The sequence below is a fragment of the Peromyscus maniculatus genome, chromosome 21 (genome assembly GCF_049852395.1).
Source record: "Peromyscus maniculatus bairdii isolate BWxNUB_F1_BW_parent chromosome 21, HU_Pman_BW_mat_3.1, whole genome shotgun sequence".
In the NCBI taxonomy this organism is placed as follows: Eukaryota; Metazoa; Chordata; class Mammalia; order Rodentia; family Cricetidae; genus Peromyscus; species Peromyscus maniculatus.
Window position 1 is genome coordinate 50,095,405 of NC_134872.1, and position 22,401 is coordinate 50,117,805.

General features: G+C 43.7%; 2 protein-coding genes and 1 long non-coding RNA gene across 5 annotated transcripts in view; 2 read left to right on the plus strand and 1 right to left on the minus strand.

Annotated features, from left to right (window-relative positions):
• Positions 1-5,047, plus strand: part of Spats1 (spermatogenesis associated serine rich 1) — a 55,436-nt gene extending 50,389 nt beyond the window's left edge. Inside the window, exon 9 of the mRNA XM_016003535.3 lies at positions 3,861-5,047. Within this exon, the coding sequence (XP_015859021.3) occupies positions 3,861-3,934 (74 nt within the window). The 3' untranslated portion in view covers positions 3,935-5,047. The remainder of the gene's footprint in view (positions 1-3,860) is intronic.
• Positions 5,048-7,167: 2,120 nt separating this feature from the next.
• Positions 7,168-13,811, minus strand: LOC107402210 (uncharacterized). Its single transcript, XR_013046765.1, has 2 exons — positions 13,636-13,811; positions 7,168-11,445 (listed from the first exon to the last, which is right to left on the minus strand). It is a non-coding gene; the product is annotated as an uncharacterized LOC107402210 (long non-coding RNA).
• A 221-nt stretch (positions 13,812-14,032) lies between these two features.
• Positions 14,033-22,401, plus strand: part of Cdc5l (cell division cycle 5 like) — a 39,733-nt gene continuing 31,364 nt past the window's right edge. The window contains exons 1-6 of one of the 3 annotated variants that reach the window (XM_076557795.1): positions 14,033-14,473; positions 16,327-16,419; positions 17,286-17,389; positions 18,647-18,808; positions 19,278-19,405; positions 20,501-20,600. In XM_076557795.1, the coding sequence (XP_076413910.1) occupies positions 14,429-14,473; positions 16,327-16,419; positions 17,286-17,389; positions 18,647-18,808; positions 19,278-19,405; positions 20,501-20,600 (632 nt within the window). In that variant the 5' untranslated portion in view covers positions 14,033-14,428. Of the gene's footprint in view, positions 14,474-14,585; positions 14,980-16,326; positions 16,420-17,285; positions 17,390-18,646; positions 18,809-19,277; positions 19,406-20,500; positions 20,601-22,401 lie in introns of those variants that run through there. The other 2 variants (XM_076557796.1, XM_076557797.1) reach the window with 2 other exon arrangements.

Sequence of the window (22,401 nt, forward strand, 5' to 3'; positions counted from 1 at the left end):
CAGATTTTTACTAGACCAATCAGGTGCCTTAGGCAGGCAAGGTGAGACAGCAACACAGCTTTACATAGTTAAACAGATACAACCCATCTTTACATAGTTAAACAGATACAACCCATCTTTACATCGTTAAACAAATATTTTGCAACAAACATTGGGCAAACTGATTTTAATGTGCCTGCGATACACACTGATGAAAGGGCCTATGATATCGTTGGCATAAAAGTCTGGGGGCTAAGTAGATGCACGTGAAAAAGAAAATCTCTGTGAGACATATGGTTTCGGGGTCTAGTTTTAATGACCAGATTAGGATATTGGTCCCAAACAGAGAATGAATTCAAATGACTCTTGAATCCCTAGGGCCTGAGGAAAAGCAGATTCTCTTTGGGAACACTGTCCCACCTCAGGGCACAGGAAACTCTAGAAATGAGACCCACATTGATGAACTCAAGAGAAAAAAGAAAAACTACAACTGGAACCACGACATGGAAGGGCTGGTAGCTGAAACTCAAGCCAGATTAGGTGACTCAGACTGTTTTGCAGGGACTGGGGAGATGGCTCCACGGTTAAGGGTGCTTGCTGCTCTTCCAGAAGACAAGAGTACAGTTGTCAGCACCCAAGTCGGGAGGCTCACAACCCCCTGTAACTCCAGCAACTTCTTCTGGCCACATCGGATATCCTCACACGTGTTGCACACACATGCACGCACATATACACATAAATAAAAGATAAATCTTGAAGAATGTTTTGCAATATGGTATTAATTACCATGGCAGGGTGCAAGCAATTCATTTTGCAGTAAAGATACTAGGACAGCAGTTTGCCCAGTGACGGCTAATGAGTAAATGAGAGGAAGGGTCTAGGGATGCCAATCTGGGGGTTGGGGATGGAGCTAGAGAGCTTGTCTTAAATTGAGTACACTTATTTGGGGGAGATTATAAGGACTATGGGTGGTGACAATACTCTTCTTAACTATGCCTTGATGTTGCTGTTGACTTTCATCCCTAATTTTAGCCTTTTTCTGTTTAGTCTCTTGGTGTTAAAAGATAGGTGAGGGCTGGCAACATGGTTCAACAGTAAAAGCACTTACCGAGCAAGCCCAGTGACATGATTTTGATCTCTGGAAGCTACTGTGGAAGGGAAGAACCAACTCCTGGAAATTCTCTTCTGACCTCCACATATATGCTATGGCTGCAGCATCCCTCCCCAGTAATAAATAAAATTGAAAATAGTAAAACAAAACAAAACAAAAAACAACAGGTGAGACAGAAACAGATATTTTAGGTATTTTCCTCAGGTAAGTAAATGTCAATTTAGTCAGATCCAGTTCCAGGTGAATATGGTGGCAAAATGGAGAAAGATGTAGCCTAAAATTCCTTTGTAAGTTAGGGAGACCACTAGAGTCTTTCCAGATTTCCTTTGTAAGTTAGGGAGACCACTAGTGTCTTTCCCAATTTCTGGACTCTCCCAATTGTGTTTCTTGCATGTCAATAGGTATTATGTGAAAAAGGGTTTCTGCGTCAGATCACTTTGGAAATTCTTTAAAAAAGCAAAGAAGAGCTGGGGAGATGGCTCAGCAGTTAAGAGTGTAAACCATTCTTATAGAGGACCTGAGTTTGGTTCCCAGCACCTACCTGGTAGCTCACAACCGTCTGTAATTCCAGTTCTAGGGCATCTAATACACATGCATGCAAAACACTCATGTGTATCAAATAAAAAGAATAAATCTAAAAAGGAAAAAGAAAAGTATATTATCTTCTAGAGCTGCCATGGCATAAAAAAAGAAAAGTGGGTTCTGGGCTGGAGAGATGGCCCAGCTGTTACAAGCACTGATTTATCTTTTAGAGGACCCAGGTTCTGGTCCCAGCACCCACCCACATGGTGGCTCACAACAGTATGTAACTTCCATTCTAGGGGATCTAAAGCTATCATCTGGACTCCTTGGGTACTGCACAAATGTGCACAGACATACATGCAGGCAAAACACCCATACACATTAAAAAAAAAAAAAAAGTAAAAATCTTTGAAAAAAAGAAATGGATTCTCTCTTGACTGCAGAGCAAGAGTTGGAAAACAAGTTGTTCACAGGGTTGGGTCCTTCTTGGAGATTGAGGGGAAGAGTGCATTTCATGACTCTCTTACCTCTAGTGCAGCAGTTCTCAACCTGTGGCTCACAACCCTTTGGGGGTCGAGTGACCCTTTCACAGGGGTCACCCAAGACCATCAGAAAACACGGATATTTACATTATGATTCATAACAGTAGCAAAATTAGTTATGAAGTAGCAATGAAAATAATGTTATGGTTGGGGGGTCACAACAGGAAGAACTGTATTTAAAGGGTCACAGTGTTAGGAGGGTTGAAAACCACTGCTGGCAAAATTAGGTGCTCTTTGTCTTTGAACCATCATCCCCTACAACTGCCTCATTCTCCACATACTGTTTATGTTGTGTATCCAAGTCACTTCTTTTTCTATCAAGCAATATCTGAATGTTATCTTCAACATTTATGGATATTCATTTTATAAGATTGCTTTCAGCCTATTAGCTGTTTCCAGCAAATGGTTATCATAATACATGTACAAACAGTCATGCATGATTCTTGGGTCAGGAGCATGGAAGAGTAGATAACTCAAAATTACAGCTGTGTGCTGTGGGATCCTTCTGTACACAGTGAATATATATTACTCTAATTGGTTAATAATAAAGCTGTTTGGGCCAGTAGCCAGGCAGGACAAAGTTAGGCAGAAAAACCAAACTGGGGTTGGGGGAGGGAATGAAGAAGGGCGGGTTGAGAGAGTTTCGAGCCAGATGGAGAATGAGTCAGACATACAAAATTAAATGGGATAGAGGTAAAGGCTATGAGCCTCAGGGCAGTACATGGATTAATAGAAATGGGGTAAGTGGTAAGAGCTAATTAGTAATAAGCCCGAGCTAATGGCTGAACATTTATAATATAAGCCTCTGTGTGGTAATTTGGGAAGTGGCTGCCAGGTATTTGGGAACAGGAAGGACAAAAAGCTCAGCCTCCGTTTACATATGGCACTCCAATGTGCTGCATGTTCATCCACATAAAGCCTGAGAAAGCTTAAAAAAAAAGGGGGGGGGGTTCTAGACATACAAAAATGGAGCCAAGAGCAGCTTCTTAGTTCATGTCTTCCATGTGGGCCACAGTGCAGAGACGTGTCCCCTGGCTGCGCTGCGCTGTGCATCTTGCACTGCACCATGGCTGACCACCAGTCTCACACAAGGCGCAGTACAGAGTGCGCAGGGGCTTAGGGCTTTTGCTCACACAGACAAAAGGGGTTAAAGATACACAGTAAAGACGATTCAGACAAAAAGGTCTCTAAACAGGTCACAGTGTGTTTGAAAAATATGTGTAGGCTTGGGGAAGAGGAAAGGTAGAGACGGTTCTATGTTTAAAAAATAATTTAAAAACAATAAAGTCCTTAAAAAAGAAATAGAGTAATAACAAAACTATAAGCCATGTAAAGATGGAAATATACAGAGAGTCTGGATTCTATATTCTATTGTGTTTTCTTTAGATTTTGACGATTAATGGGCAAATTGTAACTACTAAGAGACATTTGATTGCAAAAGGTTAAACCAAACTATGTATTTAAAAAAATCTTGATTCCAAAGTCATAAGGTATGTTACTTTGGGGAAGAGGTTATGTCTTTCTTTCCACAGGAATTGAGAGGCTATGGATTCATTCTAGGTTAAAAAAAGTCAGGTTTGATTGAGGAAGACCCCCTGAACTCCTAACTACAAAAAAATTATGTTTGACTGGCTTATGTACAATGCAGTTTATATTTGTATTAATACAGAGATGTATGTTACCTTTAAAAGTTTATATATTTTCAGAGCAAGAGGACGAGACACCAATGAATATGATGGCCCAGATGATCCAGCATCCAGAACAGCTTCAAGGCTACTGACTAAGATGATCCAGTCCAGTCTCACAGAATATTCCAGTCAGGACTTAACCATAATCCTAAATTTTCTCAGGTTCCCTATAGTATTACCAGCACCCCCAATCAGCCAGAAGTAGCCTAAAAACTACACCTACATACGCCCAAAATGGATTATGGATGTTTGTCTTTGTTTAGGGGGTTTGGTTACAAATTGTTATGGTCATAGCCAATCTCTAAAAGAAGAAAGCAGGATATGTTACAGAAATGATGGGGAAAAGGGTATATTATTATGATGAAAAAAAAAAGGGGTAGATTATTGAATCTACTTTAATCCAAAAAACAGCTGTTAATCTTACATATTAACACTGGTATGGATTTTAGTTTATTGATAAAAATTTAAAGTTATTTCTGTTACTGTATGTACATTTCTACTTCTGTTTAAGGTATTGTGTTTATACAGCTCAATTAAAAATGTAATGTATAATTAAGAAATACAAATTAATAGTCACCTATAATAGTCAAACTTATAGTCAGGTTAGATATGTTTTCAAGTTATACACAGATATATTTAGATAGGTGGTCTTCAAACACTTCAAAGACCTACAGAATATGACATTTAATATGTTTAATAATCTAAGGCTTTTCATGACAGTGAGATATCTGCTCCTGGCAGCATCGGAGTTTACTTTCTTTGTGGCAAAAGTTAGCCACTGGGCAAGACACTGCCCTTGCCTTGACTGTTGACAGTATGCTGTCCAAATTAGACAAGCAGAACACAAAAGAAGGTGACTGCTGAACTTTGCCAAGACAAAGTAGGACAGTACTTCAAAATTCCTGCTTCACAGATAAGTCTGTCAGATATTCTAGGCCTGCAAGCCGAAGATGGATGCCCCAAAGTTAGAGAGAAACCTTGGGTGACTGTCCAGGCAGCCTAACGTCTGTCATTAGGTAACATTTCATCCTTTTGGGGTCTTTGATGGAGTTGAAGACTAGATAGTCATAGTTATAATTCTTTTAGTTATGATGACAGAGTAAGTTAGAGATAAAGCTTTAGACTCACCAAGATAATATAAGATGGTAATTGAATGTTTTCTCTAATTTTGTCAAATAAAAATAGACTGGATATTATAACTATAATTCTTGCTTGATAACTTTTTTTATATGTAATTTTACTATGTTAAAGTTAAAACCTTCCTTTTTGATTAGACAGAAAGGGGGAAATGCCATGGGATGATCCTTCTATATGCTAGGAATGTGTTACTCTAATTGGTTAATAATAAAGCTGTTTTGGCCAGGCAGGATAAGATTAGGCAGACAAACCAAACTAAGGGGCGGGGGAATGAAAAAGGGCAGGGTCGAGAGTCTTGAGTCAGATGGAAAACAAATCAGACATACAAAATGGGATAGAGGTAAAGGCTATGAGCCTTAGGGCAGTACATGAATTAATAGAAATGGGTTAAGTTGTAAGAGCTAGTTAGTAATAAGCCTGAGCTAATGGCTGAACATTCATAATATAAGTCTCTGTGTGGTAATTTGGGAAGTGGCTGCTGGGTATTTGGGAACAGGTGGGACAAAAAACTCAGCCTCTGTTTACAGCTATGTATTAGCTTAACCTATAAAAATTGATCATATGGGCTGGGCATGGTGGTACATGCTTTTAATCCCAGCACTTGGGAAGCAGAGGCAGGAAGATCTCTTTGAGTTGGAGGCCAGCCTGGTCTACATAGTGAGTGCCAGGACACCCAGGACTACATAGAGACCTAGTCTCAAAAACAACAAACCCATCCCCAAACTAAAAACAAACAAACAAACAAACCAACAAAACATAACAAAAAAATCAAAAACTGATCACATGGGAAATCCAAGGCAAGTACAGTTGGCTTTTACATTGTTCTCTTAAAGGCAGACTAAACAGGCTGAGCACACAGTAGGATAGCAGTCTTAAGTAACCTCAAAGTGTATTGTTAACTCTGGCTTTGAGGTCCAGCAAAAGTTCCAATCTCTTAGAATATATTTTTTATATGCACTGCCACAGTTCCTCCTTTTTGTTTTATTAAAGAAAAAAAACCCAACATGTTGATTTAGGTGGCCACTGGTAAAGAACTGGTCAAGGCATGGTATACTATAGGGATAGCCTGAATCTGTACCACTTAATTTTTCCTTCTGAAAAGTTGGCAAAGGCTTGAAGACTTTGAGAAGGAAGACAAACAGAATGGCTGTACCTGTAAAAGATCACATCTTAAGATTTAGTCCTTGTGTTAGCCAGGGTTCTCTATAGTCAAGAGAGCTTATGGAATGAATCTCACTCTCTCTCAGTCCCACAAAGTTGGATGTTTTAGCTGGTCTTCTGCATATGCTCTAATCCCAGAGAAGTAGGCTCCAATGCCAGTGAAAGAATGGATGGGCTAGCAAGGTGAGGACAAGCAGGCAAAGAGCAAAAGCTTCCTTCTATGTCCTTATATAGACTTCCAGCAGAAGATATGGCTCATACTAAAGGTGTGCCTTCCTACCTCAAGATCTGGATCAGAGGTGTGTTTTCCTACCTCAAAGGTTTGGATGAGAAGTGGATTCATCCACTTCAAACCAAGCAGAAAATCTCTCACAGGTGTGCCCTCCATTTCTGGATTATAGTTCATTCCAGATATAGTTGACAACCAAGAATAGCCATTACAAGTCCATCTCTTGTCAACTTGACACACAATTATATCTCCTTATGTCATGATTAATTTCCAAACGAAAACAACAACCAGGTCATAATAAATGCCTAAACATAACTATCCCACATACAATCACAAATGCATTATATATTTAATCAGGTCATAATTACACCTAACTTGATAGAACTGTCCCTCATACAACCGAAAATACATTATAAATTTAAGAACAGGTGGCAGTGTCCCTTGGGGGGACATCCTATTAGTATTCTCTTAATTGATGTTATGATAAAGAAATTGAAAGAAAACACAAATATCTGTATACATGTTCTTAACAAAATACAGCAGACACTCATGTCAACTATAATTCTTGGTTTTTTTTGCAACTGGTCACATGGCCTTGGCTGGTATTTATAAATACCTTCCTCTACTACCATTCTGTATTTCCTCTACCCTTGGCAAACAAGTCTTGGCTTTTCCCTGGAGGAGTGACCCACACCTTCATTCCTGATGTGTCTGTATCCTGTCATCCTGCCTGGATTAGGCTGCTGTAGTTTCCCATTGACTTTAATCTATTGGCGAAATTATTAAGGTCACTCCATGTAGTTAAAAGGAAGATTTATTTAGTGGATAACTTACAAATGAAGGGATAGGTAGGTCATGGGATCTGGGGAAGGTGTATCGCAGTCCAGCGGTGTTCTCTGGAGCTCTGCTCCGTCAACCTCCACCGTCAAGGGTCCAGGAACAGAGAGAGCGCGCTGGCCCATCCAGATCTCAGGTCTCTTGGCGCCTCCCTTGGCCCTGCCTTGTAGGTGTTGACAGTTGCCGAAGCCTCAGTGGGGGTTGGAACTTCCAGATCAAAGCTGGAATGGCTACCCACTATATTAATCACAGGACATGGTAGCACCAAGAGCTGCCCTAAAGGATCTCCTGCACTCTAGACATAATCTTTTTTATCTCCATTGTGGAGAAGCAATCCATTTTCCCTTTGGTAATCTGGATTAATCATCCCTCCTAACACTGTCATTCCTTTCTTAATCTGTTGGTTTAAGGACATCAGAAGGACAAAGTTGCCAGAGGGAAGCTGAGCTTCCAGTTCAATGGAATGTTTGTTGTGATTCCTGGTAGAAGTACTTTCCCCCCTGGAACCAAAACTTCTAGGCCAGCAGAACTTAAGATCACGGGAACAGGAAGCAAAATTTTTCCTAGTGGGTCCCTAGGGGTAATAGTGAGAGAAACAATTTCCTTTTCCACCTCTTGATTTCTGGATCTGTGGATCCTCGCTATGGGAGAAACTGTACCACATACTGGACGCTGATTCAAAGCATATACCACCTTTTGGAGAACCCTGCCCCAGCCCCTCCAGGCTACTGCCACCTAATTGGCCCTGTAACTTGTCTTCAGACGGCCATTCCATCCATCAAGCCGGCTGCTTCAGGATGGTGGGGAACATGGTAAGACCAGTGGATTCCATGATCGTGGGCCCACTGTTGCATTTATCTGGCTGTGAAGTGAATTCCCTGGTGAAGCAATACTTTGTGGAAGACCATGTCGGTGGATCAGGCATTCTCTAAGTCCACGGTGGTGGTTTTGGCAGAAGCACTATGTGCAGGAAAGACAAATCCATAATGTCTAAGTATCTACTTCAATAAGGACAAAGTGTTGTCTTTCCCACAGAAGAAGTGGTCCAATGTTGTCAACCTGCTACCAGGTTGCTGGCTGGTCATCCTGGGGAATGGTATCATATCTGGGGCTCAGTGTTGGTCTCTGCTCTTGGCTGATCTGGTACTCAGCAGAGGCTGTAACCAGGTCAGCCTTGGTGAGTGGAAGGCCATGTTGTTGAGCCCATGCATAATCCCCATCTCTGCCACCATGGCCAGTTTGTTCATGGGCCCATGACAGGAATGGCTGGGGAAAGAGGCTAACAGTCCACAGAATGGGTTGTGTTTTATCTACTTGATTAATTAACTCCTCCTCAGCTGAAGTCACCTTTTGGTAAGCACTTACATGATGATCCATCTGTCTTCTGCACTGGCCAAATAGAGTTAAAAGGAGATATGGTGGGAACTACCACTCCTGCATCTTTCAAGTCCTTGATGGTGGTACTAATTTCTGCAGTTCCTCCAGGGATGTGATACTGTTTCTGATTCATTATTTTCTTTGGCAGTTGCACCTGCAACTCTAAAGGCTTCACATTTAGCCTTTGTAACCATAATAGCCCTCGCTCCACAGGCCCGGGAACCAATGAGAATTCTGCCAACTTCTAAGTATATCTATCCCAATTATACATTCTGGAACTGGGGAAATAACCACTGGATGAGTTTGGGGACCTACTGTGAGTCAGACTTCAGCCAAAACTCCATTAATCATCTGGCCTCCATAAGCCCCTACTTTAACTGGAGGGCCACAGTGCTTCTTGGGATCTTCTGGAATCAGTGGCAATCCAGCATCCAACAGACCCCAGAAAGTCTGATTGTTTCCTTTCCCCCAGTGTACAGTTACCCTTGTAAAAGGCCACAGGTCCCTCTGGATAAGAGCTGGAGAAAGACTTAACTATAAAACTTTTAGGTATCTTATCAGGGTCCTTCCTCAGGGGAAGTTGCCCACCCCTTCATTCAAGAGGTTCTGGGTCTGTAAACTGGCTCAAGGTGGAAATTGATTCACTAGCCAAGACTGTCTTTTGTCAAGATCCAATGCAGCCTTTCTTTCACGAGAATTTTTCTGCTTATCCAGATCAAACAGAAATACAGTAGGCTTCTCATTGACTGGATGCCTGGAAACACCATGATTGATTAGCCAGTACCAAAGGTTCATATGAGTCATGCCAAAATAAAATTCACTTTGCCTGGTTAGTCTAGTATGAGACCTGTTTTGTGCCTCAGGTAATTCAGTGCTGCCACCTGGCCCCTGCTATCTGGGGGCTCAATTAAACCCATTGCATTTAATTCATCCAATTGAGCAGCAGCATCTCCAACCCTCAGGTTTGGCACAAGGAGAAGGGCGACAACAAAGCTCTTCAAATGTGCGGGTGCCCCTCTCACCAGTTTGCGTCTTATGGGATTAGTGAAGGGCATGTCTTCTGGACCTTCCCATTGAGGAGGATTAGGTTTTACACAGTATATCCACTCTAGCATAGCAATTTCCCTGAGCCTTAAAATTCCTTCATCAACACTAAACCAAAGGACATCAGGCATCTCCAACTCCTTTTCAGTAGGCCATCTTTTGATAAACGCTTCAGCCAACCATTCAAACAGACTTTTGACACCTCTTTTAACTGTGCGAGCGTCCATATTAAACCTAGAATCTCTACTTAGAGGGCCCATATCAATAAATGCAGCCTGATCTAGTTTTATGTTCCTTCCACCATTATCCCACACCCTTAAAACCCATTCCCACACATATTCTCCAGACTTCTGCTTGAATGAATTAGCAAACTCATTCAGCTCTTTAGTAGTGTAGTGCACCTCCTCATGGACTACACTTTCTATCTCCCCTTGAGGAGCCTGCTTTGCTTTAGGTCCAGTTAAAAGTCTAGAGCCAACTATTGGTGGGCCTTGAGGGACAGCAACATTGTCGTGCCTGGCATTTTCTTCAGAGAAAGTCACTGCTGGTTTATCAGACAATGAAGGATTAATTTCCTCAATGAAAGGTGAAATAGGCAGTATTTCAAGGGGTGGGGCTGAGGGTACTATTTCCTCTGGTGAGATAAACCCTTGAGAATCTGAGAGTTCAAAGTTCTCAGCTTCAACAGGGTCCTCCCACACATCCCCATCCCAAGTTACAGGATCCCATTCTTTACCAATTAATGCCCTTACTTTAACTGCTGACACCCTCTGAGGCTGAGACTTGAATTTTCGCTGTAGTTCAGCCAACCTTATAATGAGGGCTTCAGTTTGATTTTCTACAACTTGAGCTCTGTGGCTGCTGGAGAGAAGATTCTCTTCCAAGGTACACTTAGAAACCTTTAAACAGTTTACTTGCATCTGGAGCTGGTCAATTTTATCACTAAGTTTTTTGTTGTCCTTCACCGTATTCTGAAGTTGATTAATTTTACCACGGAGCTCATTCCTATCCTTTATTAATTTATCCAGAGATGCTAAGAGCAACCAACCAGCAGCATCATTTTCCTTGTTTTCCCCCAAACTGTCAAAAGTTTCATATACAGAGTCATCACATCCATTGCCACTTACAATTGGTGAATCAGGATAATCAAATGCATCTAACTCTTTAAGTTTGTAATATAATTCACACCACGGGCTTTCAGCATTCTCCAAGCTCCCAGGAGAGGAAGTGACTGTAGCTGAAGGTTCTGATGAATTGAAAAGCCTATTCCAGATACTTAAAAGATTCATCTTTATATGTCTGTTTCTCTAGAACCACTTCTGGTACCAAAATCTGTATTAGTTAGGGTTCTTTAGAGTCAAAGAACTTATGGAATGAATCTGTCTCATGGAGTGACTTAGAACCTGCAGTCCAGCTACTCCCAACAATGACTAGCTGTGAAGGAAAAGTCCAAGAATTCAGCAGTTGCTCAGTCCCACAGGGTTGGATGTTTCACCTGGTCTTCTGCATATGCTGTAATCCCGAAGAAGTAGGCGCCAATGCCAGTGAAAGAATGGTTGGGCTAGCAAGGTGAGGACAAGCAGGCAAAGAGCAAAAGCTTCCTTCTTCTATGTCCTTATATAGGCTTCCAACAGAAGGTATGGACAATATTAAAGGTGTGCTTTCCTGCCTCAAGACCCAGATCAAAGGTCTGGACAAGAAGTAGATTCATCCACTTCAAACCAAGTAGAAAATCTCTCACAGATGTGCCCTCCATTTTTAGATTGTAGTTCATTCCAAATATAGTCAAGTTGACAACCAAGAATAGCCATCCCAGTCCTGAAAACCATAGAAGGGTTCAGTCAGTTATCAAACACCATTTTAAAATATTTATTCTGAAAATAGGAATTTACAGTTGCTCTAGTTTGGCTGGAAGGAGTTAAAGCCCCTGAAGCAGTTGCAGTGGAAACTGTGGCAGCTATGATAGCTGCCATAATCATTCCAATGAATCTTTTCATATGTATATGTTCTGGTGCATAACTAAATTGTTTTAAAGCAGATCCCCCATGCCACAGGCCAATCATACAGGAATCCAGGCACCAATTATTTGTCTAAGATTTTAAAAATCTTAAAATCACCATTTAATTTAAAATCACAATGTAATAAGAGGAAGTTTGGTGAGTGGGGTAAGAATTAGAAGAAGTGCACGCCACTTTTCTTATGAGGACACTGATCACTGGCTAAAGAGTTAGGTCCATACCAGTATAATCTCATCTGAACTTGATCTACAGTATTCCAAATGAGTTCACATGTACATCTAGGGGTTAGGATGTGAATATATCTATCTGGAGATGTATTTCAACATACAACAGGGAGAAACAGACTTCCTTATCTAACAAGGTCTTATTGGCTTTAATTTGGTAAAGTGGAAGATGGGGAATGCTGGTTTTGTGTGCTTGTTTTTTTTTTTTTTTTTTTTTTTTTTGGGGGGGGGGTGTTGAGACAGGGTTTCTCTATGTAGCTTTGGAGCCTTTCCTGGAACTTAACTCTGTAGCCTAGCCTGGCCTTGAACTCAGACATCCGCCTGCCTCTGCCTCCTGAGTGCTAGGATTAAAGGTGTGCACCAGCCGGGCGGTGGTGGCGCACGCCTTTAATCCCAGCACTCGGGAGGCAGAGCCAGGCGGATCTCTGTGAGTTCGAGGCCAGCCTGGGCTACCAAGTGAGCTCCAGGAAAGGCGCAAAGCTACACAGAGAAACCCTGTCTCGAAAAACCAAAAAAAAAAAAAAAAATAAAAAAAAAAAAATAAAAAAAATAAAGGTGTGCACCATCACCACTCAGCTGCTTTTTTTTTTTTTTTTTTAAGTGAAATCATGAAACATTTATTTATGGAGTTTTCCATGTGACTGATTTCCTGAGGGACATTTGGGGAAAAGTATGTTGGGTAAGACTCGGAGGCCCAATTCACATAATAAAAGGGGCAGGGTTGGTGCGTCTGACTCTAATTCTCACCACAGACATGGGAGATCTACATCAGTTGCAGAAGAGTGTCTTGTTCTCAAAACACGAATCCTTTGAGACAATTTTCTAGCAGACGACATTAACATGTCTTATGGAAGAGACACTCTTTCCTTGAGTCTAGTCTATTTTTTGTTTTACAGATATTCCTAGACAACTGTCAGCCAATCAGGGTACTGGACCCTGGAAATCCCCCCAACCCAACCTCTGCTATGATAAAAATCCTGCCCTGAGTGGGCTCAGGGCTCTCTGCTGTCACCGCTGCGTCGTCCGATAGAGAGACTAAGCTCGGAGCTTGAAATAAAGGCTCTTTGCTTTTACATGCGGGATTAGGTCTCCATGGTGGTTTTTGGGGGGTCCCCAAAATCTGGGCATAACATGGACCTTTGGAAATATTCTATTTAAAAGTGCTCTGGGAGAGGACTGGTCCAACTGTGGACTTACAAATATTGGAAACCTAATTCCAATGGCCAAATCCCAAAGGGGACTACGAAAGCAGCTATGACTTGGGAATGTTCTCGATCCAAGGACCATGTTGAGGCCAGGACCTACTTCTAAGTCTTTTTTTTTTTTTTTTTTCCCCGAGACAGGGTTTCTCTGTGTAGCTTTGGAGCCTGTCCTGGAACTGTCTGTAGACCAGGCTGGCCTTGAACTCAGAGATCCACTTGCCTCTGCCTCCCAAGTGCTAAGATTAAAGATGTGTGCCACTGCCGCTCGGCCCATATGTTCTTCTTAATACTACACTACCTCCCTTTCAACAGAAAGCAGTGATATTTTATTGATTCCCCACTTTAAGGAAAAACAACAGCAATCGAATCAGAAAGTTCGTCATGTCTTCTAGAAGAGGCAAACGGAAGTGCCAACAACCACCGCCCCCAACAAAAAAACCAAGAGCTACTATTTCCCTAGCGACCCGGGGTGGCGTCAGGTCACTGCTCTGGTAGAACAGTGGAGAAGTCTGCGCGGGTAACCGGGAGAGGAGCCGGCAGAGCGCTGGACCGCTGACACCTTACCGAGCTTTTTGGGGAATCGCAGCTGTGGTCTGAGTTTACGAACAAAGCGGGCGTGTGTGGTCCTCAGTGCCACTCTTCAGGTGAAGACACAGACGGCAGGGGCCAGACTCCCGCCACTGGCCGAAGCTGTCCCCGCGGAGACCCAACCGCGAGGGAGGAGCGAGACACGCCGGCGTGACGTTCCTGCGGGTCTCCAGGACGTCTTCCCGAGCCGCTGGGGGCGGAGCTCAAGTTAGCGTGGCCCTTCCGGGGTCGGCCCGGCTGGGGGCCCTTCCCGGGCGCGAGCAGCCGCAGCCCACGGCGTGTCCCCCGGGGATCCCGCGGAGTCCTCCCGGCCGCGACGCCCAACATGGCGCTCCGGGAAACAACAACGCGGCGCCGCCCGTCGGATTCGCCCCGGGTCGGAGCGCCACACCCCCCTGACATTTCCCCCAGTCGCCGCCCCCCGCGTGACGCCTGGACCAATCCCGGCACGGCGCTCCCGGCTGGGTCCTCCCACCCCGGTCATCTCGCGAGAGTTTAGTTCTCCTCTCCGGCCCCAGCGGTTTGATGCTTGTCCGTCCGCCTGAAGGTTCCAAACAGGCCGCGTCTTTGCCCTTCGGCCATTGAGATCTCGCGAGATTTATCGGGCTGGGGGGGCCCCCCTCCACCCTCCAGCCACGCCTGCGCAGATCTCGTCAAAGCAGAAGGTCGCTCTTGGAGGAAGTGGCCTGTTGGCGCCCCGTGACCGGAGCGCCGTTACTACTTTTCCGAAGCTCCTCTCGGCCGCTGGCCGCGACACCCCGCCGCCAAGATGCCTCGGATTATGATCAAAGGGGGCGTGTGGAGAAATACCGAGGTGAGACCGCTTTTCCCGCCGTCCGCTGCCCTCCGCCGGGTCCGGTAGCGTGTGCGCACGCGCGGGGAGGTCCCGGGGAGCCGCGGCTGTCCCGCGGGGTCCCCGTGGGGGGAGACCGCAAGTGTGCCGGGCCCGGGTGCGGCCGTGCGTGCGTCCCCTGCGCACCTCGGGGTGGGGGCGAGGTCGCGGCTTGGCGCCCTGAGCTCCCCGCCTGGCATCTGCTAGGCCCTCGGACGCTTATTTGCTCGGTTTAGGGACGCGCCCCCTCGCTCTCCCCGGCGACCCCGTGGCCGCCCAGGCGGGACCTCGGCGGGAGCGTGGTTTTTCTCCAGCCCCTTCCTTTCTTAGCTGGTGCACAGCGCTTCGCCCTGGTGGAAGTCGCTGTGGTGGCCGCAACTTTGTTTTTCATTGACTTCCTTTCGGTGGGGCGGGCGGCGGGGTTCACGTCTGCACCTCCCTGCTTATCTCGTACCGTGGCATCATGGGTCCGCTCTGCAGATCCCAAGGTCTTGTCTCTTACCTTTCAGTCGCACCGCCCTTGCCGGGATAGAAGCCAGTTAGGACAAACTACGTATTTGCTTCCAGGAATGTAGTAGATCCTGCCACGGGTAAACGGGACGGGAGAAGAAAGGAAGGAAAATAGAAATTAAGTTCCCGTGCATTTGAGCGAATGCACTGAATGTGTCTCTTTTTTTTTTTTTTTTTGGTTTTTTCGAGACAGGGTTTCTCTGTGTAGCTTTGCGCCTTTCCTGGAGCTCACTTGGTAGCCCAGGCTGGCCTCGAACTCACAGAGATCCGCCTGCCTCTGCCTCCCGAGTGCTGGGATTAAAGGCGTGCGCCACCACGCCCGGCCGAATGCACTGAATGTATGAATAGCTTTAGTCTTGTGCTTCCTTGAGATGTCTTCCTGTTGCTTGGCATCTTTCTGACCATCCTCCAAACTTAGCTCAGAACACTTCTTGGGTTTAGTTATCTAGTGGTTTTGTGGTACCCATCTTCATTTGCTGCAGCTTACTTTGGTTTTGCAAGCGCTACTGTGTGTGGTTCCAGCTAAGTTTCAACTTCTCAAAGCCTCAGTTTACTCATTTTTATAAAACAAATAGTATTTACCTCTTGCAGTGAGTTAGTAGTTTGAAACATTGAGAACGCAGCTGAGCACATTATTTAGACTTTCAGTAAAAACGGGTTGCTGAGCGGTGGTGGCGCTCGCCTTTAATCCCAGCATTCGGGAGGCAGAGGCAGGTGGATCTCCGTGAGTTCAAGGCCAGCCTGGTCCACAAAGTGAGATCCAGGACAGGCACCAAAGCTACACAGAGAAACCCTGTCTCAGAAAAAACAAAACAAAACAACAACAACAACAACAACAAAAAATAGGGTGCTGTTGTCCTCATCAGACATCACTGCAAGAGGACCAGGCTTTGGTATCCTAGAACCTAGTATGAAGCAGGTTGCTTGGTGATGTTTGGGAATCCATCTTGTATCTGCCATACATTCTTGGTTGAAGATACGTTGAAGTGTAGAAAAACTATAAAAGTTTATTCTATTAAAGTTACAAATGAAGGCACTGAAAAGGGACTTGCTTGCACTGAGGCTATTTAAATTAGAGAAGAGATGACTTCTGAGGGAGAAACGGAATCACAAAATCAAGGAGCAGCAGGATTCCTTTGTAGTGGTTAGAACCTTGCCCATGTGTGTCTCATGTAGCCCAGAGTGGCTTTGAACTTTCTATGTAGATGAGGATAACCCTGAACTCTTTTGATCCTCCTGCCTCTACCTCCAGTTCTGGGATTGCAGGTGTGTACCACCGTGCAAAGTCTTACGGGAATCTAACCCAGGACTTTCGTGCATACTAGGTGAGCATTCTACCAGCAAGTAATATGGAGTGGAGAGGCTCAAGTCCAAGGCATGCAATTCAAGTTCATTGTGGAAAAAAACCTGAAAGTAAGGTGCGCAGGTGCATTCATCTGTGGCTCTCTGACCTCTGGTGTCTGGGTTCACTTGGCAGGTTGTCCTGGGATTGGGGCATGCTTTGGGTACTCTGGTGAAATAGAATTGGAGATTGGAGTAGGCAGGGTGAGCTGATGATGTCGAGGGAGCTGTGGGTTCCTGGATTGTTGTGCGTAGGATGCTGGAGAGGAAATGTCATGTTGTACCAGAGTCTCAGGTTGCTTCTTGAGATCTGGGTAAGTCATCTTTGATTCTCTTTCCTGGAGTACACAGACCTAGTTCAAGGTAGATACTCAGATTTTTTTTTGAGTAGATATACATATGAACTTTACTTTTGTGAAGAGAATGATAGGTGCATACTGGTGAATACTTTTTGTAAGTCTGTCATAAAGTAGTGTTTTCAACATTGACTTCTTTCCACTTCCAGTTTGTTGAGGAGCAGGTAAGATGTCCTTCAAGGGATTTTTTTTCTTTTTCTTAAAAACCAAAAGATTATTTTCATTTTTAAAATTATATGTCTGTGTATGGGCATGTTCACATGAGTACAGGCACCCTCAGTAGCTAGAGGCTTTGGATCCCCCTGGAGCTGGAGTTACAGGTAAGCTGCCTGATGTAGGTCCTGGGAATCGAACTTAGGTCTTCCAAAGAACAGCACATGCTCTTAACCACTGAGCTGTATCTCCAGTCATCTCCTGATTTTTTTATGCTATTTATCATTAACTGTTAATGAAGTTTTCATGCCTTTTTTTTTTTTTTAAATGATTGTGTGTCTCTCCATAGGAAATCTGCAGGGGTTAATTTAAATTTTGTCTTTCCTCATCTAGAGGCTTGTGACTGAATGCATTCTCTTTGGCAACTCTTTTAGGATGAAATTCTGAAAGCAGCAGTAATGAAATATGGCAAAAACCAGTGGTCTAGGATTGCCTCCTTGCTGCATAGGAAATCAGCAAAGCAGTGCAAAGCCAGATGGTACGTACCCTCCAGTAAGTGGATTGTGATGAGTGAACTGTCTCTTTGAAGCCTCCCCCAGAAGAGCAAGAACTGTGATAGAGAGGGAAGTATGGAGAGAGATGGGCTTCCTGCGTGGGCGTAAACAAACCATTTCCCTCCTCTTTACCATGTCTGTTTTCTCACAGTTTAGCGTACTAATACTTAGTGCTAACTGATCACTTGTGAAGCCCAATCTGAGTGAGTTTATGTATTTATTTGAGAATGCCTTGTGAGACAAATACAAAACCCTAGGAGAGATAGCTGGCCCTCAGCTCAGAGAATGAGTTGTATTCTGAAAGCTTATGAATTGATTGATTTAGCATTCATTTACTTTCCCAAAGAAGTAATGCTAAACAATGCTTAATTTTCTAGGCCAGGTTACAGTGGTTGGTTTCCTTGTAATAAGGTGGCAATATTTCATATTTGCTACATGAAAATGCGACAACATCATTCCACCTGTGCTGTCACCTTATTAAGTAACAGGGTAGTGGACACCAGCATGTGTTCTTGGCTTGAATGAACATGCCCCAATGTAGCCCATGGGCTTCGAGGAATATAGTTTGGATTGTAGGAGGTGACCCCGTTCCCAGTCTTCTGGATGGTGGGAACGGTCAGATGCAGAACAGAAGGGAGGTGGTCTCAGGTTGTAGTAGTTTGGTTCCCTGTTGTCAGTGGCTTTAAGCTCCAGCCCAGCTTGACCCCAGAGGTGGTGAGGACTTAGGAACTTGGATAGACTCTGATCCAGCTAACCATGTGGTAGACAAAGCAGATTGGGCAGACGTTAGAAGGTAGAGGATACCATAGTAGTTTTACTTTAAATTTAAAAGTATGGCAGATGAAAGCATACATTTAGTGGGCTTAAGCTAGATGCTTTACATACCCAAAAAAAAAAAAAAAAAAACCAAAACAAAGGTGCTATTTTTTGGTTTTTCAAGACAGGGGAGAGTGTTTCTCTGTAGCCTGGGCTGTCCTGGAACTGACTTTTTTGTTTTTGTTTTTTGAGACAGGGTTTCTCTGTGTAGTTCTGGTGCCTGTCCTGGATCTCACTCTGTAGACCAGGCTGGCCTCGAACTCACAGAGATTCCCCTGGCTCTACCTCCCGAGTGCTGGGATTAAAGGGGTGCGCCACCACTGCCCGGGTGAAAGCATGTGATTTTAACAATCAGTACATCTGATATGTAAACTGGAGATTTATTCTGGGTAACTGACTAATGTTTGAAATGTTGTCTTTACTAGGTATGAATGGCTGGACCCAAGTATTAAAAAAACTGAGTGGTCTAGAGAAGAGGAGGAGAAGCTCTTGCACTTGGCCAAGCTGATGCCAACGCAGTGGAGGACCATTGCTCCGATCATTGGAAGAACAGCAGCCCAGTGCTTGGAACACTATGAATTCCTCCTGTAAGTGGACCTCTTAGAGCATCTTGAAGAATATGTGTATATGTTACTGTGTTGAACAAACTTACAGCATTTCCAGCTTAATGATGACTGATTAAATTGAGGGTAATTACCCCTTAAGGGTAATTTACCAAATGTGCAAGTCATACTCATCTTAGAAAAGTGAGAGACAGAGTGAGTGTGTGTCACCTGTCACCAGCGCTGCTGAGAATTTGCTAGAACCTTCTTTATTTGAACGTTGCGCATTTGTGAGTAAGGGCTGCCTGGTTCATCGTGAGTGAAAATACTGAAATTGGAGAACTTTCATGCCACTTTATTCACAGGAAGCATTAGTAAAGATGATGTTTTCCATAATGCTCATCTCTTAGTTATTTTAGCAAGGAAAGAGTGCCAGAGCTAGGAACCGTGGTAATTCTGATACCAAATGGTGTGATACTCTGATGAACTCATCTGGGCTTTTCCCCCCCACAAGGGACAAAACTGCCCAAAGGGACAATGAAGAGGAAACAACAGATGACCCCCGAAAACTTAAACCTGGAGAGATAGATCCAAATCCAGAAACAAAACCAGCTCGGCCTGATCCAATTGATATGGATGAGGGTAAGTGGATGCTTGGCAGTGTTTCTTTGGTAACTGTAGGTGACTCAGGCCTGCCTTATATTCTTTCTAGTTCCTTCTTGAGCTCCTGACTTTTTAGAATCCCAGTTTTGTCAGTGGTTATTATTCTAAGTATCTCCCCAGATATGTCTGCCCCCCCCTTTTTATTACAGAGTAACTTTTTTTTTTTTTTTTGGCTGATACCCCTTTATTTTCCATTTCTTCATTTCATTTGATGAATGAAATGTAGTATAGTAGGCAGATGTCTCGGAGATGAGTGGACCCTGTTTCTCATTCCCTTTCTAGAAAGGAAGGCAACAAGCTAGCATATTGGACCTGAGTATTTCTTTAGGTTTAGGCTGATGTCCTCTCCACGAAGGGCTGTACTGCATGACAGTCTGGAGACTCACTAGGATTCTGTGAGGCAGGAGTCAGGGAGACCTGACTTTGGAGCTCTCTCTGCTCTATTAGCTGTTTGACCATAGCCGAGTAATACAGGCTCTCTGAGCTTGAGTCTCCCATGCTTGGGGTGGAGAAGAGTATCTACTTTCCCTTCCTGCAGGCTTAAAAGTCTGAATGCAGCAGTTCCCAAGGGTAGCTAGTCAGTGACTAGGCTGTAGATGTCCTTGTGACTTAGGAAACTTAAAGCTCAGGCACCAGGCCCTCCCCTGAGATACCGAGTTGGCAATTCTTACTGAGGGAAGAATGGAGGGAGGAGTGATGTGAGTGGACTCTTAAGTCTTGGACTTGTGCTTGGATGGTTAGTTGGTGCAGTGTTTCTCCACTTGTACTGTGCCGTTTGCTGATGACAGGATGTTACAGTAGAGCTTCCAGGGAGGGAAGACCGGCTGCATGCTCGATGATAACTCACTTCTCTTAGCTCTTGTCAGCACCTGTAAAGTAAAGGGAACATTCGCAGAGGTAAATATGAGACCAGGCTTACATAGCTAGCAGGCTAGTGATGGGATGATTTGTAACCTGACTCTGACCTCACAAGTTTTCTTTACCTTGTACCAGTGGTGAGTGCATTCATGTTCTTGTCTGTCTGACTACTGATGTTGGAGAGGAACTTATGCTTTCTTGTCTTTACTTTTGCAGATGAACTTGAGATGCTTTCTGAGGCTCGAGCCCGCCTGGCCAATACTCAAGGAAAGAAGGCTAAGAGGAAAGCAAGAGAGAAGCAGCTGGAAGAAGCAAGGCATGTTTTTTTCATTCCATGTCCAAGAATAGTTGTGCATCCGTGGCTCAGGAAAACTGTATGGTTGTCAGCTGTGGTGGTGACTCTCTGAACTGGCCAGTCCCATTTTGCCATTACTCCTCAGTTTATTTATTGTTCTGGAACAAACAACTTCTGTATTTCCTATCTAACCATTTCAGAGTAGTTATAGGAAAAATACACTTAAAAGTTGGCAAAGCATGGCAGAAGTTCTGGGCATTTGAGCCAGCATGCTGTTTGATCTGTTGTAGCTTCTTGGCATTAGGTGACTTTTACATGACTGTCGGTTACCAGGTCCTCACTCTCCTAGATTAGTGTGAGGTACTGGCTGGGAGGCAGGCATCTCAGCTGAACCAAATTCTGGGTTCTCGTAGAAATGGTTATGTAAAAAGTGAGTGAACTCTATCAGGCATTGTCTTTACTCAGGCTTCCCCCACCTTTGCTTTTTCCTTTTGGCTAAGTTAATAATTAATACCATTCAGTTGCCCAGAAACCAAGATCAATTTGGTAACGATATCATCTGAACTGTGTGCAGCTTGTTAGCTTGTGGGATTTGGGTACTAGACTAATTTCCCATTCCACAGTCTACCCAGGGCCCTTTTTGGCTCCTGTACTGTCTAGAAATTGCTTCTTGACTGGTGGGTGGTAAGCACAGTGCCCGAATCCTGGGATGGAGGATGTTTTTTGGCATAGCTGGCCATTTATAGTGTAGTCAGGTTTGATAGGAGTGTGACATGGATAGTGAACAGAACTAAGAGGAGGTGCTACATTTCTAGCTACCTCCCCATTCTCTATACTGTTGAGGGTTAAGTAATGTAAGGTTGGGAAAATACTTTTTTTTTTTTTTTTTTGGTCTAAGGCTATTTGAGAGCTCAGTTTTTTGAAAACCCTTTTCTCATGTGAGTTTTCAAAGGATACAGTAATTGCATCTGTGAAAGTCTTTTAAGTTTGGTTAGGATTGATTGATTGAAGTACATCTGTGCAGATTTTAATTTACTGTTTCTTGTAGCATCTGTGTGTTTATGTAAGCTGTGCACCGCATGTATCTTACAACAGGTAGGACTGACCTGTGTGTGAAGCACGGTACAAGACTACTTCAGATGTTAAATTGCTTATCTGTTTCTTACAACTTAAAATCAATTTCACTGATTATAAATGAGTATGCTTTTCCTTCCAGTTCTGTTAATCTTTTCATTTTAGGCTGTAGTTGATACAATAGCATATGCTTTTGTTAGATTCACTTAGCATGATGTTGGGAATGTTCTCTACTGTGTTTAGTCTTTGTTTCTGTTATTTAAAGAATGAAATTTACTTTTGGAACATATCCTTTAAGACTTTTCTTTGATTGTAGATGTCTGTAAACCTATTAACATGTATACTTAATTGGATCATTCCATCTATAGTCACATCTCATATACAGTCATTTGTTAGTCTTACTAGGGTTCCTCTGAAACTGTCTGATTTCTTTCTTCACAAGTCTCATTTGTTTTCTTGAAAACTGCATGTTTTATATATGGTAGCATTATAATAGATGTGGGTACTGTACCCCTTCCCCATCCAGTTTATTGGTAATTGTTTATCTGTTTTGAGATCCACTTCATTCTTCAGTGAAGTCCATTCTGTTACTGTCCTCGAGAGATGAGCAAGCTCTGGTGTTGCTGCTCGCGCTCAGAGAGAAGCCTTGGAGCCCACCGTCACTGGGAAGGCATGGTTTGGGCAGGTTTCTCACCGGCACTTCCTGATCATAGCAGCGGTCAGTCGGTCGGTTGGTCTGCTGTGCTGC